Genomic DNA, 16,323 nt, shown 5'->3' on the forward strand with positions numbered 1-16,323 from the left:
ATGACAATAAGACGGAGGGAGAAGCGGAGACGTTAGGAGTCAGGAGTTAGCGAGGAGGAGCCTCGGCCGGTGGAAGCGCAGGCTGTGTCTGCTCTGAACGTCTTGGTCGCGGCCCTTGTTTTGGCTTCAGTCAAGTGGAGAGCCATGGAGGGACTGGTTAAACCATTTTGATGCTCGGTGATCTCCATGACACATTGTGGATGATAGCTTTGCTGACCAGGTGACCGTCCTCTGAAGGGAATCTGCTGCTAAAGTGTCTTTAGACCTGGAGGTTTTAGGGACTTTTAGTCAAAGGCTGCTGCCACCTGCCTGTTCTTATGCAAACACCATGGCAGGACATCACTGTCTGGGAACTTCCCACAGGAGAATCCTTGCTAACGCCAGATGAGACCTGAACTGCACTTCACTGCACCCACTGAGATCACCTGACCAAAGATGGTTCGTCATTCGTCCAAACTGGATCTCATGTCACTTACTGCTCCACTGTGATTGGACCTATGTCTCTGTAGGCCAGAATTGCACGCCACCTCAATCCATGTATGGTCATTTACACTGCAGTTTATGGAAAAACGCTCATCGTCAGAAAGGTCATGAATTTAGGTCTTTGGTAAATTCCAATGTGTCTCTTTGTGTTAGCGTTTACCCCTGTTTTTTATGTGGAGATTGTCAGATTTCTGTGTATATGTGCATGTGTGTGTCCTATTTTGCTTCTGGTAACTAGCGGTAACAAGAAATATTAAGGGCTGTTCCTACACATGCAAGACGTCTGTACATACATGTCTGTTGTTTCCGGAGTGTAAGTTTATCTAAGGTTACAGCTCCTCACAAGTGTTGGGTGCTACATTTGTACTGCTAGAGATCAGGATGCCCCATTAAGTTAGTCTGCTGGGTGGGGGGGGGGGGGGTGGTCAGCCAAAGTGGTGGGGTGAGAGGGTGGGCAAAACCAGTACTTAAAATTCTCTGGCATCGAGTGAATGTTTACTTGCATAAAATTCACTTTCATCTGAAGACAGACACATTATACTTTTAACCCTAAAGAATTTGTACAATTTCTTTATTTATACATGCATAATTTTACCATTCAGCCTCCTGTTGTAGCATTTAAGATTAAGGACATCGTACCGGATTTCCCCCACCTGTATCTTTAGTGGAGTAGGTCGCATGCTTCCCCTTTATTAAGGATGGGTTTGATACGATTTTGGGATTAGTGCCGCAGGGTCCAGCTGTGCAGATACCCATACAGCCAGACGCATCGCTGTTTCCCGTTAGATCCGTCACAGCAAAGCCGATGGAAACTTACAGTGGGCAGGAGACTTCGGACGCAGAGAAAAGGGGTCCGATCACACTTATTATCAACCATTAGACAGAACAAGACACGTCTCCACACCATCCGTCTTTAGTCCACCATAAAGTTCCTAGCTGAGTCCCAAACAGAAACACAATTCGTATTATAATTACAAGCACATTGCAGCAAACTCCTACTGTATAAAAACACCTTCTGACTATATATAGTCACTTATTTTGAATCTGAACCATGTGAGTCACCTAAAAGATAAGTTAATATCCTTCAGAGCTAGGGGTTGTTGGTTCAATACCCACCCTATATTTTAACAGTCTTATCCGTAACGTTACCAGTCAGGGTGCTGTGTAGACTTTGTGCCTGGAGTGGGGAGGTTGTTTGTTCAAATCCCATGGTTTCACCATTGGGCCCTGGAGGAAGGCCCTGAGCTCCAGTGACTGTGTGACTTGCTTTCTTAAAAAATATATGCCAGTTTGAATAAAAACGTCTGGTAAATAAATGTTTGATATATGTTTTAAAATTTTTGGCAGGCATCTACATTTTTTTTTCATTGTTTGTGTTAGCACAGTAGAGTAGAGAAGACGCAACCCAACTTTCCTCGCTGTTCCTGTCTTGTATCCCACATGACCTTAGGCCAAATGACTAAAATGGCTTTAGTTGAGAGAACAATTGGATATTTTACTGTGGAAATTTAAGTTAAGCACCTCTCTCAATGGTACAACAGAATCCTTCCATTAGGATTTGAACCCTTCAGCCCTTTGGTCTGTCTAGTTCTTAACCGCTGCGCCACCTACTGGCCAGTTTTGCGTTCTGAATTCCAGTCCAGTGTATTTTTTTTGTAGAAATCAGAATAGCTGCCCTTTCAGGTTATCCGGGCTCAGTGCTCACAGAAGGCTGGGGGAATTCCGCTTGATGTCAGGGAGAGAGGGCTGTTTGCAAAAGGACGTCAAAGATCAACGCACCCTAGCACTGCGAGTACCAACTGGACACGGAGATTTAATTCAAATTGGTCAATAATCTACTCCACTCTGGACTCGGACTGACTGGTGGGCTGGTCCACAGTACAGGGGCTCCTTTCAGCTTTCTGTTCAGGTAGCAGATGCTTAAAGCCTTTGTGGGGTCACGGCTGCCCCGTTGCTCATGAGGCCCATGTCGTGCTCTCCTCTACCATGCGTGCAGTGTCCTGTTTAAGCACTAGTTATGCACATGGACATGAGCCCAGGGGGTAGAAAACTGCTCTCCTGGGAGAGTGGTACTTAACCTGAGCTGATAAGAAAAATATCCAGCTTCATGAACGTGACAGACCACACGCTGTGAAAATCGATTCAAGCTACACTATGTCCAGCAAAGGCCTTACAAGAGGTCAGGTGTATCTGTGTGAGGCTGATGCCATGACAACACCATCAGCACCCCACTTTCCTCCACCTCCCTCTTTTAAATATTCTGACTCATGCCTTTTTTTCCCTCATCCAAATCCATTATAAATTCCCTGCTGATCCACACTGGAGACTTGGAAGCTGGATCTTGTGGCGGAGATTAAAATGGTAACTTCCTGCTTTCTACTGAAGCTGAGCTGGACTGTGTCTAAGGGGCTGACTGGAATATAAACCAGCGCCACCATGAGGAAGGGAGGTCTCTCTACCAGACAAAACAGGGCTTAGTGCCGGATTGACAGCTGTTGCCGTGGCGAGTCTCTGTGGTGAGTTTCCGCAGCGTGTTACCGCGACGACCTGCATTGTCTGATCCCATGCTGTGAGTCTGCCAGCCCGGTGCTGGGAACACAAAGGGACAAAGTTCATGATACGTGAGAACAAGATGAGGACATTGAGTCATTCTCATGATGATGTCACTGTGTTACAGCACTATTTTGATTCTGTGGAAATTAAACATTATTATTGCATCCAACATTAAAACCGATAAAAAAGTGTGTGTGTGTGTGTGTGGGGGGGGGGGGGGGGGGGGGGTGCTCGATCCTTGATGCTATGGGCACAAGGTGGGGAACAACCCAGGATGGGGCACCAACCCATGGCAGGATTACAAATAATGGTGAAATATTTTATGTAATTGTAAGGGAAGGCAGAATGAGTGTCAGGTGATTTCCTATCAGAATATGAAGCTAAGTTTTGTTTTCTCTGCCCCCTCCAGGGAAACGCATCTGGATCAAACCCCAACTCCCACTCAGCTACAACCCATTCTGCTTTCCTTTACAGACCTGCCTCATGCATCGCATGTAGCGCATTGTGCATTTTGTCACTGTTGACAAGGTTAAAATTGAAAAATCTTCTTTAGTAGGTGTGTGGTTATTTTGCTCCAATATGTGTGTGTGTGTGTGTGTATGTGTGTGTGTGTGCGTGTGTGCACGTGCGTGCGTGTCTGCAGCAGCAGCGTATGTGTGTGCGCGTCTCTCTCTTCCTGTCTCTCCCTCTCCGTGCCGGTTTGTGTGTGGCACCTTAAAGCCGCTGCGAGGCACCGCCCCCCCCGCCAGAAGGCAGTATTGACACTACCGAAATAGCTGAGGAGAAAAACACCACCGGCAGAAAGTCAGCAAAGACTGCTCCTCAAGCTTTTCCCAGCTAGACCCCTGATTGCTGTGAATGGCTGTCTACATTAACGGCTTTGCAAGAACAGGAATTACTTAAAACCTTAAAAATGGTCAGGCAATCTCCCAGTGTAACGGTTACACTGTGTTTTTCCTGATACTAAGACCAAGCATTTAAATTAGTGTCATTGATCAAGTAACCTGTGATAATTTTATGTTAATATCTACCTGGTTTTCAAACCTGCAGCCTTTCTCACTCAGAGCCAGTCCCTAAAGGTTTTTTTGTTTTGTCATGTTTTGTCATGAGTGAAATGCAGTATACCTATATATACCCATTAAATACCCCATGTGGATTCAAGGTGTGCTTGTTTGTCCGTTCCTCGAACGCACAGCGCCGACTGGAGAATTGGAGAGCTGCGTCGGCTCGCTGTGTCGACACAGCATCCGGAGAACTCAGCTGCAAAGCACTTAGCTGGTTTCAGAGGGCGTGCCGTGTTCTGTAAAGTTAGACAGGCGCGACCAACTGTTGGCAAATCCCGCCCTTTCCCCCTGCTCTTTAGTGTGTGTGTGTGTGTGTGTGTGTGTGTGTGAGCACAACTGTCTCTTTAATTGCCAGGTATGGGTGGGGAACACACCCTCCCTTTTGGGCTTTTTGGGCAACTCTCAACGAGTCACAGGAAGTCGGCATTCCAGTCAAGCCGGCAGTACGGCTTCTTGAAATCCCCTTGCAGCTACAGCCAAACGCAGGTAAACAGGCACGCACACACCTTCCTCGGCGACTCCGGCAGGGAGCTGGCCAGCATTCTAGCTGCCTGTGCTGCTCCTGATCTGCAGAATCACAGCAGAGATGAGGAGATGCCCCATAGCACTGTGTTTTCTGGATTTCTTGCATTGTTCATTCGCTGCACACATAAATGTATGTTTATATTGGTTACTTAGCAGTGCAACTGCAGACATAGTTCACCAAGAATGTGCTGCAACAGCTCACTCAGAAGTAAATGTCAGTAAACTGGCCCTTGAACTCGCCTCGGTCCACTTAGTCTGGGATAAATTGTGGCATGCTCTTTATACTCCCAATCAGCAGCTCCACCCCCTATCCTGACAAACCAATCAGAATCAATGCCATGGTCGTACCGCCGCCCATTTCCCCGTTCTGTTACAAACCCCTTCCCAAAGTTCTCCCTCCCAGACTGCAGCCCCTGCTGGTTCCAAGTACACAGCACCAGCAAATTCCTTGCAGAGCCGCTCAGGCCGTCGTAACGGCATTTATGGTTACACAACCTCGCTGCCTTTGTTTTTATCTCTGAGAATTACCACACTCTGTGATGGCGGCTACACGGTGACTAAAGCTTACACAGCCTTACACAGCGAAAAGCAAAGACACCGCAGAGGGTAAATTAAGAACGAAGAGGAAGAGAATGGTCTCTAGTTTTTAGCTCTTTCATGATATTTCTAAAGGATCTGTGGCGTATTTGTAACCAGGATGTTTATTGTGTTATATTGTGCAATAGATATTGAACAATGGTTTCATTTGTATCTGTTACTGAATTGTGCCCTGGAATGAAAATGAACAACAATAGCTTATGACAGAAAGAAAACACCATGAATAAGAGTAATTTTGTTGTTTAATTATCATAAATAAATATGGTATCTGCCCATCTGTGTCCAGTTGCAGGTTAATGTTTTATTTTTACATGGGGAGATAACTAGTTAACAAGATTTAATTTGCTAGGGTTGGGCAGGACTGCTGGCAGGCAGATTTTTTCTGCCTGCAGACGACATATGAAAAAAATATTGGTATCAATGCTATATAAGTTTTGCTTGATTCTTCATTTTTCTCTCTCAACACATTTACCCGCATTCTTCACTAGCTTATAGGAGTGATTTCTGACAATGTATTCACTCTCGTTATCCACTCATTTGGTTGAATATTAATATTTACTGACATCCCCGCGCGTCCACACGAATGCACGTATTTTATTTTAATTTTGGAGTGTTAGTTGAATAAAACTTCTTTTCGACGTCCTATCGACACACTTTACGGGAAGGAGAAAGCGCTCGCAGATTCAATTATTACCATGGCAACCGATCCCTCGCCTGGGGAGGATGGGGTACATGGGAGGTCAGGACAAACCGTTCCCTTGGAAACGGAGCACGTCGCTCAAGACGACAGGCCCGCCTATTTGCACGAGTGATGCGCGGGAATAGGGGGCTGGGGGGGCTTTAATTGGCTGAAATTCTGCCACTGGGCTTGACAGCATCGCGCACCCTTAAAGGGAAAAATAAAGACGCTCTCCAGCTCGATCATCACTATTGGAGTTTCTGACGCTAGCGCTCCATCGTTTGTCGTCGGTCTTTTACGGCTTTTTAGGATACATGCATTTCTGCCAACAAATTAAAATACAACATAAATATTTTTGTCTGAATTGCAAGCTTCTAAAAGAGCCCATACCAACTTGCATAATTATGTATATTTTTCTGAAAAGGGTCGGAATCCTTTTCCATGTGGGTACATGCTCCGTGGGTTAAAGGTTTTTCATATCGGATTATTATTATTATTTATTTTTTTAAGTGTTTCTTATAATGTTTCAGAACAGGAAAATACTTCTTAATTGAAACTGATGTCCCAGACAGTAAATAGCTTTCTGGTTAGAGAACTGAATTCACAACATTCACCGCCCATGTAAAGCGGGTGATTGCTTTCTTGCATAATTTAATATTCTATGCATCGTTTCTCGATTAAATAAAAATTATAGGCATTAAACTTTGGAAACAGCGATGAGTATTACACATTATACAGCGTGGGGTTTTGCCTTAACAAGGGGGCGTGTACATTGAGGTTCACATTTTACATGCTGCGCTTGAATAAATGTTCTATTTTTAATTAAATTTTCCTAAGTCCATTGCAAAGACAATTTTTAAATCAAATCTTATTGAGTTTTCGTCACGAAACTGCCATTGTCTTTTGACTATTTTATGTAAGCGAGAAATAGGCGACTTTCACATTGAGACCACTTCCGACTCACTTTCTATCGGGATTACTTTGCCTTTAAGATCTAAAGGCATTCGTCTGCCGAACAAAAAACGCTCCTCCCCGATGTTGTACCTACAGGTCCTCCTGCCACCGGAGTGCCTGCTACTGTCCTGAGCGTCACAAATCACCCGGCGACTTCAATTCCCACAATGCCTCCACAGGTTTGCTAAAATTGCTCTTGTAAGAAAACGGGACTTGTAGTTTTTTTCCCATTCTTCTTTGTAAATTAACGTGTCGTTTGAAATAGAATTATATCTACAAGAAAAAAAAAATGGTAAACGTTTTTAATAAAAATTATTTATCCTCCAAAGGCCTGTCCTGGTCAGGGCTGTGTGGTTTTTATTCTTAATGCTTTAATATACAAGTCATAGTTGACATAAGTTGATATACCTAGAATTAAAAAAAAAAAGTTATAAGCCTTGTGATTGAAGCGTGAGTTCAGTATGAGTGGGAAAAGCAAAAGAGGAAACTGGAACAGGCATTCTGTAAGGCAATCTCTTCAATGGAGTTCACTGAAGGGCCACAGCATCTACAGACTCTGCTGTGACTGAAGAGGTCTCACTACTACTTGAATCTTGGTGGATGCAGGGTTGCCAATTCTCACGCATCTGGCACGACACTCACGCGTTCAGATTCTCACACTCATGCAAAAATATTATTCCATTATACATCTAAAACTAGCTACATCAAAAGTGTTGGGGTAGTTTGCAAACACTACAGACTATTTACAAGGTAATAAAATGCTTACATACATGTAAATGTGTGCGCATGTGTGTGCAGACTTGCCTCGAATTGAAAATCTCACGTCAGCCAGCTGACCAAAGTTGGCCACCCACGTGGATGGCACACAGTGACCTGGAGAATTCCCTGATGTGCTTCACCAACAGGACCAGAGCCTGCAACACAAGCAGGAAAGTATTACCTACGAGCGTAATGACTCAGTTTGTCAGTATTTATAATGCCATGCTTCTCACACTCTGTTGAATTGGTGCTCTGTGTGCTTTCTGACCATATCAATCTGAGTACCAGCATCTCTTGTGCGCCATCTTGGTCATGAGTCATAAGCATCATCTGGGTGAATCTGTAGTTATGTTTGTCCAGTTAGGCTTTTTATTAGCTGTGCTGTGTGGCAAAGGTGATATCCAAAGTCATATTAGTACCTCATTTGCTTAGTAGACATTAAGTCTCTGCCAAATTGTGATACGTAAAATTTCACAATGTGACGCATTTTCACATCTCTTTTTTTGTAATCTTTCATAATTGAGTTACCCAGTAACTTACTATGACGTAAAGAGGTAATCATAGCAACAAAAAGATTATGTGGTTTGACAGGGTTAATAAAACAAATAATATGTATTGATACTGCTTGTATTTTTGACTTTACTTAATGTTTTTTTAGTTTACATAAATCACAATTTTCCCGATTTAGTAAAAATGAACAAAGATTGAGTAAATGTATCAGCTTTGCAATCTATTATGTAATTTCGTGGAGTACTAAATGTAATGTCAATGAGACTACATCTTTTACAGTGATATTTTTGTCTTAACTTCCGGTTATCAGAATCCCTTTCAACCTTCAAGATCATCTGTTCCAGGAACACCTCCGCTAGCTCTCCAACCACTGACCTGTCCTATCTTCATCTGTGATTCCTCTGTAGTCTCAGGCGTATCCTGAATGCCCTTTTTTGCACTTGTCTGTGATTGAATAGCTCTCTCATTAGCTTCCTGCTATGTTTGTAATCTATAGTCTTGCTCTGGTGCTCACTTTAACTTTCACTTGCTACTGGTCATTCATCGGAAGCTCAGTCTAACTACACTTGCCTGGTTGTGTCCTTCACAGCTGTATGTTTGTAATGTAATATCAGCCTTGCTTGTATGTCACTTTAGACAAAGGCATCTGTTAAATAAATAAACGTAAATGTAGATGCAAGCTAAGAGCTAAACCAGTACACCTCTATTGGTATATATGACCATTTTTTGGTGGAATGATATCTGTGGAGTTCACTGTGTCTGTGTGAATGTATTACTGTAGTCATATCACCGCTTGGAGTCATACACATTTGGTTCAACTTTGGACCATCTTACCTGCTCAACTGGAGACACTGCGATGATACAGTTTTGATCTCTGGTCAGTGTCAAGCCTGCTGCATAATCACAAATCCCACATGAAGCTGGAGAGAAACATTTCAACCACATTTATACTTGACATCTTTACCTTTGGCCTGGATGCTTTATAAAAGCTATTCCTTAAATACAATTTCCTTAAACATTGTGTTTGTGCATTTTATATCAGCAAGACCTGCGTAAAAATCACAAGCATTTTTTGTGATCTTACTAGGCTAAATTCTAGCATATCCTGTCACAGGAAAGTGAGGATCAAGACCACAAAGACCTCAAAACCCGAAACCTCAGCTGTTTGGACTTAGAGGCACACGAATTACACGTCCACTTCTGCACACCTTGGGCCCACGGGTTTATCGCCCTTCCAGTTCGCTAGGCTGCCTTACTTACATATGCGGCTATTGATTTCACCCCTCGACGCATAGCCAAAGGAAGGCCGTTCTTGTTCCCAGGCATTGTTAAGATGCAGAGGCGGTACACCCCTGCCTCTCATGTTCGCGGAGATCAGAGGCAGCACTTAAGATGACCGTGCGGTGCTCCTACATCATGGCTCCGTCCCCCTCTTCCCATTCCATGACTTCCATGTGAGGAAATGCTTTGAAGGCGGAGATGGTGACAGATTATCCATCCATCTTCTAACCACTTATCCTGATGAAGGTCATGGGGACTGGGGGGGGGGGTTGTTGGAGACTATCCCAGACAGCACAAGGCTAGGGTACACCCTGGATGATTTGCCAGTCCATCACAGGACATAGTCATTCACTACGGGCAATTTAAAGATGCTTGTTGCATGTTTTGGTCTGCAGAAGGAATCCTGCATGACACACGGAGAACATCTGTAACACTTGGTATCAAAATAAACGGATTAAATGGTGTTCTTCACCTTTAAGTCATGTACCGCGGTACAATTTCTAACCACAATCCATCCATCCATCTGGAGTCCCAGGATGCACAGGCCATCATGCAGGGGTACACTCCGGACAGGATGCCAGTGCAATTAGACACATCTGTCTGTCCACTCATCCATCTATCCCTCCATCAATCCATCCGTCTTCAACCTGCTTATCCTGATCAGGGTCGCAGAGAGGCCAGAAGCCTATCACAGACGATGCAAGGCAGAACGGCCAGTACACAGGACAGACAGGACACCACAGGAAAAGAACTGGTGTTTAAAATTGGTGACTCCTTCACAGAACATATGTTATGATGTAATATTTGTCTCAGTTTTATGTCACTTTGGACCAAAGTGCCTGGTAAATAAAAATAAATATAAATACATATAAAATACTATAATACTCTTTATATTACACTACAATTACATATAAAATACTATAATACTCTTTATATTACACTACAATTACATATAAAATACTATAATACTCTTTATATTACACTACAATATGATGAACCAAACATATAAAGGGGTCATTTGTATCTGAACATTTTTTTAAATGAAAATTTAGAAATTTAAAATTTAGAAAGAATGGAAAGTCATACATTCTGGGTATTTTGTCTGTATATGTTACCTAATTACAAAATTGAAATTAATTTATTGCATTCTTTCCGGGCATTCACTGATCCAAATAGGGGTTTTTTGATTTAAACCCCCCTTCTGAAAAACACAGTCGGACAGACACACACACCTATGCGCACAGAGAGAGAGAGAGAGAGAGAGAGAGAGAGAGAGAGAGAGAGAGAGAGAGAGAGAGAGAGAGAGAGAGAGAGAGAGAGAGAGAGAGAGAGAGAGAGAGAGAGAAAGACCTGTACTCATATCATTGTGGGGACTGTCCATTCATTTATAAGGGCAAAACCTGAATCCCAGCAATGACGACCTTAACCCCTACCCAGCCCTAAACTTAGCCATAAGGAAACAAACAAAATACAAGACTTTTGGCATTTTTTGTTTTTTGATTACAGTCACAGATTTGTATAAAATTGAATTTCCCCTTGTGGGGACCAAGAAAAATAATCCCCACAACGTCAAATAACAGGCTTTTATCACATCGTGGGAACATTATATAACTGGACAACACACATACACACACACCTGCTAAGGGCAATCGGTTCACCTGAGGAGAATGAGGAAATCCAGTTACCTGGAAGAAACAGAATGAAAACATGGACACAACCTGCACACTCAATAAACTTCAGGATTCAGACTCACAGCCCATCCATTGTGCCACTCTTACCTTTTACTGTATTTTACAGGCTTCCTGCATGTTACTCTCCACGACTATGTTTACAAGAACTTAATTGGAAAATATCGAGAAGACATCCAGCATACTGTGTACACGTAATTACATTAGATACCCAATGACAGTTTAAGGTATTGTTATGCTGTATATTTCTGTGTTTAAAAACAAATAAAAACATTGTCTTAAAGTCGACCATCCATTTTCAACCGAAAGAACCACAGACATAAAGATACGTGACACGTGCTGTAACTTCCAGAAAGCCACTTAACCTAAAAAGGTGAAACTTACCGCTGATTAAATATTTAATATATATATATATATATATATATATATATATATATATATATATATATATATACAGTATATATATTGCAAAGTAACTATTAAAAATCAATTCAGAATAATATTAATGTGTCGACATTTGCACATTTATTGGGTTGAACGCTGTCGAACATGTCTGAAATTGTTTCTCTATAACTTCAGCTTCGTACAAGAAAACATCCAATTCCATACACGTGGATAGGAGGAAATCAAGCCAGCGTATAATTAAGAAAGTATAATTCATCATATAATAATGGCGTAGACGTGGGTGTCTCACACTACGGTATATAGAAAATATGATGACAGCAAAGTTGCAGGAGACTACAAAAGTAGTTCGGGTTTTTTACCTATGATATTTTGTGAAATATCTGCTTGTTGCAATCTACTTGAAACAACGTCACTAAACAAATATGACTTTTTAAATGAATTACTTAATACTATTTAAACCAAAAGCTCTTTAAAATCTTACTTGTCAATTTCCCATTTAAAGTAAGAACGTTATAAATGTCACTACGGAATAATTTTACGTGTACTTCCATAAAATATTTTTCAGAGAAAAATGGCATACATTGCACAAACATCTAAAAATATATTAAACAACTTTAATGCCGATTCCTTTTAAGTTTCTGCGAGTTGCTAAAAAAATGTGCTTTAAATTCACATTTACCCATTGACTAGGCACTCAGCATCGGTTCTTTGCGCGTCATGAGAACATTCCAGTCTGGTAAAGTCAGTTTAGTATTTGAATAGTACAGAAGAACCGCCTCCTTATGATTGGATAGCAAGTGCTCCTGTGGGCGGGGAACCCACGTCAGTCACGGTCCGATTCCCATATCCATTGGCGTAATATTTTGGAGGCGGAGACAAACCCGGAGTATATATAGTCTGGCTAAGGATTTCAGGCTAATGATTGCTTTCTCACAGAGAGGGGGCCAGAGAGCTGTATTCAATGTTACTCCACAGACCTGACTTAAGCCGTCGCCCCCGGACCAGACACCGTGATTTCTGCTGAAGGGAAGACAGTTTTCTTTAGAAAGCAGGAGGAAAAGCACACATTTTCAAACATGATTGGCGTGACGGAGTGTGCGGTGGATGCACAAAGTCTAATTTCTATTTCCTTACGGAAAATCCACAACTCTAGGACGCAGCGAGGGGGGATCAAGCTGCACAAGAACCTACTGGTTTCGTACGTGCTGAGGAACGCCAGGCAGGTCTACATGAACGAAAAGTACGCGGAGATCTACCGGATGCAGCAGTACGAGGAGGTGATGACTGTCTGCAATGAGATCCAGGAGCTGAACCCGCTGGAGGAGTGTGAGGAGCAGAGCGCGGAGTGCTGCGGAGCCGGGAGCGAACCGGCGAGCTTCTGCGGCGCGGCCAGTCATTTAGCAGCGGCGCAGCCCGCGCATACCCAAGTGGCGAGCGCCTGTTCTGCGCCTTTATCTCTCCAAAGCGTGGAGCTCTGCAAGGAACCAGATTCCCCTTTCTACCGGAGCTGTTGCGCCGAGGCTTACCCTGCCTCCAGCTGCGATTTCTTGCCGACAGCCAGTATGCACTGCAGCAAAACAACTGTGCTGGACCTGGACACCCACGTAGTGACTACCGTGGAGAACGGGTGCCTGCACCAGGACTGCTGCGCAGCGCTCCAGCAGTGCTGCCAAGGCGCGCAACCGCCGGCGAAGAAGCGAAAGGCTGACTTCGGCTTTTACGCGTCCGAGCCCGAGGAGCTGCAGGACTTTGTGCCGTGTAAAAGGGCGAGGTTCGAGGACTGTCCTTTCCCCAGCGCAGAGCAGCTGGACACGCCGAATATCTCCAACCTGATCTCGATCTTCGGGTCGGGGTTTACGGGGCTTGTGAACAGGCAGGCGGACTTCGAGCAGGCTTTGAACGGACAGTTTTGTAGCACGCAAGCCCTGGCGAGCCTTGGCGCGTGGACTAGAGCCATTGTGGCTTTTTAGATTTCTGAAATTAAGAACAGATGCTTTATTGAATTGTAAGAAAAGTTTAAGACAAATTGACTTTATTTTTGCAAGAAAAAAATTAAACATTGAACAGCTTGAGTTTCGTTTAAATGGGGAGGGGGAGTATTATACCACGAGTGATGTGCAGAATTTCCTTTGATTCGAAAACGTCGACAATATTAACATTTTAAAATGATTGTTGTGGATTGTGTCCAAGTTGATTTCGTTGCCTTAAACACAATGTGTACTGCTGGCTGTCGCTGCAAACATTTAAAGTGACTGCCTGCTCGCGGACAGTTTCTCGTGCTTTTATTTCATGTTTGATACTGTCTTGCTCTAATACACGATTCAAATTGAACAATTCTCGGTTCAGTTGGAGGACTATCTTTATGAGGCTTTTGCGTGTGGGGGTTTAAATGTTTCATAGCCTACTGTAAGCAGTGTGGTACGGTGATACCTTTCCTTGGTGTAGAAAGGTACTAAATATTGAACATCACTGGCATATGAACTCTACTTCAGACAAAACTGAATCCTCTTCACCGCCCGATTGCACGCAGACAACGTGAATACTTGTTATTGACAGTAGCAAAAGGCGTTGAACTTGTATTTTAGTGCGGCCGTGCTTTCTGTATGCAGTTTGCTTTCTGATGAACTGTGTACGTTAGGATGTTGGGCGTCCTATGAGTTTTGCTTGTATTCCGTAGTTTGTGTCACTTTTCCCATCGCACTTGTAATCGGAGCGATTACTATACCACTACAATTCCCAGAATGCACACATAATTCAATCCGACCAGGTAATTTAATGGCAATTTGACGACCCCTCCCCAGCAGCTCCACGCGCATATACAACTGCAATCTCGAACAACTTGTCGGCTAAGCCTTCGAAACTATTCATAATGCCAACATTGCTTGGTTTTGTGAGTTTTCATTTTTTTCTATTCAGACCTTTTGTTCTAAAAAGGCAAGTCCATAATTTAGCCATGCACCATCACATATTAGCACTATGTGTCCTGATACAGACGTTACCAGACGTTCTCTCCATGTTTTGTTGGTATTCTTTTTGTGCATATTAAATTGTATCACCGGGTAATACTGTTTTAGAAATATTTGTCCAAATTTATAATCTTAATAAAAAAACTTTAAATACTTACTGTTTTCATTTTTTTTTATGTCTGAAAAAGAATATTCTGTCATGGGTCTCTTGTGGAGGTCATACCTAATTGGATCTAGTTACAACTTGGTTACTGTATTTGCCTACACTTAACTTTTTCTTACTTCCTACACATGAGCCATGAAGCCCTGTCCAAGTATTATGTGTGAATTTCTGACCCATTTGGAGCCTTGTTCATATTATCTGCTGGACCACATCACTGTAATGACCATAGAAGAGGTCGTGGATCCTGTCAAAATTTCCTTTCCAAGCAATCGCACTGAAGCTGACCCCCAAATGCAAGATTTTGATACTATGATAAATGTCTAAGTAAGGTGCTGAGACCCTTTTACAAGCAACATGGGTTTACCCCAAACCAAAAAATGATGGTTCTCTTAAATTTATCCCTACCACCGTGTATGACTGTACCACAGAGTAAAACGTTTAATTCAATAAGTATTTGCAATTTGCAATGCCTTTAGTGCTGCCACTCCACTAATTTCGTTAACTGTGGCCCGTGTGAATTTCTTCCATCAAAATAAATAAATCTGATAATATAGATGCCCCCTTAGTGTTTGATTAAAGAGCATCTAAATTGCTCGCAAACGATAAAAACGCAAAAAAATATCCATCAGAGGTGACGTCAGTCGCATTTATTGGCGCATGCACGGTCGCACAATTCCGTTCATGTAGCGCACTTTCGGATGGGACATTTTCATCCGACTTGCCGTTTGTTATCTCTGCTATATGCCACTTGGTGGTGTTCTTCAAAATCAATGAATGAAGGTATCTGAGCCTGCATAGCCGTACCTCCGGCTGACCCCAGCTACGCTGTTTTCTAAAGCCCCCTCCCCCTCATTCTCTCCCGCCTCTCGTTTGTATTTCAGCTCGCAATCTCCCCAACTCCTTTCAACAATTTACCGCAGTTCGTTCAAAACATCAGCACTGTTACAAGAGTCTACTGTACGCGAAGATTATTTGTTTTTTATATTGAGACCATACACCCATTTTTGCTGGTCTGTATGCTTTATATTCTCAATTTAAGGAAGAGCCCGTTGTGCATGATTCTCGAATATAGTTTATCTACCTCTTCTGAAAAAAATGCTGAAGGTAGTGCCGACGAACCATTAAACAGTTTTTAAAATTTTAAAAACATATTCACTTTTTTCATTGCGAACCGATTTTGCTTATTTTGTACCTACTTGAAAGCTGACCTTGTTGATACGATTTTTCGTTTATTTGTCGTTTGAATTCATTTCTCGATCAATGTATTTTTTTTTTAATTCTCAATCACAGCATTCGGATTTATGAACCATTAAAATGTTCCAATTTCTCCTGTCGTGAAAATTACATATATATATATATAAATAGCGGAGTATTACAAGTTCATTGGTGTAGAATGAGCGCCTCCTTGTGGTTCTGCGTTTTGTTATCATTTTACCCAAAAGCCACTCCCGTTAAAAAACCCCACGTCTTGTTTCGACAAGACTGAAATTTAACCCAGCAGTTAGAAGGAAGGGTCTTGAGAGGGTTTTCAGTAAACCCAAGGTTATTAATTTAAAAACCAACAGAAATATAAAACCAGTTTCATACTCCGAGTGTCTAGCATACAATTAATATATAATGGACTCCTTTCCTCCATGAAACAATAAAGGTATACTGTGTTTTGTTGTATTTTTCAGGTCCAGGATAACTCTCGACA

General features: G+C 42.5%; 1 protein-coding gene and 1 long non-coding RNA gene across 2 annotated transcripts; one reads left to right on the forward strand and one right to left on the reverse strand.

Annotated features, from left to right (window-relative positions):
* Positions 1-9,310: 9,310 nt before the first annotated feature.
* On the reverse strand, positions 9,311-11,064 carry LOC111836997 (uncharacterized). The gene is made up of 3 exons (XR_002836545.2): positions 11,042-11,064; positions 9,878-10,090; positions 9,311-9,589 (listed from the first exon to the last, which is right to left on the reverse strand). It is a non-coding gene; the product is annotated as an uncharacterized lncRNA (long non-coding RNA).
* A 1,343-nt stretch (positions 11,065-12,407) lies between these two features.
* LOC111836996 (immediate early response gene 5-like protein) lies at positions 12,408-14,617 on the forward strand. The gene has a single exon (XM_023798725.2). It carries the CDS (start codon positions 12,575-12,577, stop codon positions 13,466-13,468), a length of 894 nt encoding a protein of 297 aa, XP_023654493.1. The 5' UTR covers positions 12,408-12,574; the 3' UTR covers positions 13,469-14,617.
* Positions 14,618-16,323: the final 1,706 nt, after the last annotated feature.

Source organism: Paramormyrops kingsleyae, chromosome 7 (assembly GCF_048594095.1).
Source record: "Paramormyrops kingsleyae isolate MSU_618 chromosome 7, PKINGS_0.4, whole genome shotgun sequence".
NCBI classification, from domain to species: Eukaryota; Metazoa; Chordata; class Actinopteri; order Osteoglossiformes; family Mormyridae; genus Paramormyrops; species Paramormyrops kingsleyae.

Coding starts and splice junctions, on each gene's coding strand:
- LOC111836996 (XM_023798725.2), top strand. CDS start 12,575: ATGATTGGCGTGACGGAGTGTGCGGTGGATGCACAAAGTCTAATTTCT.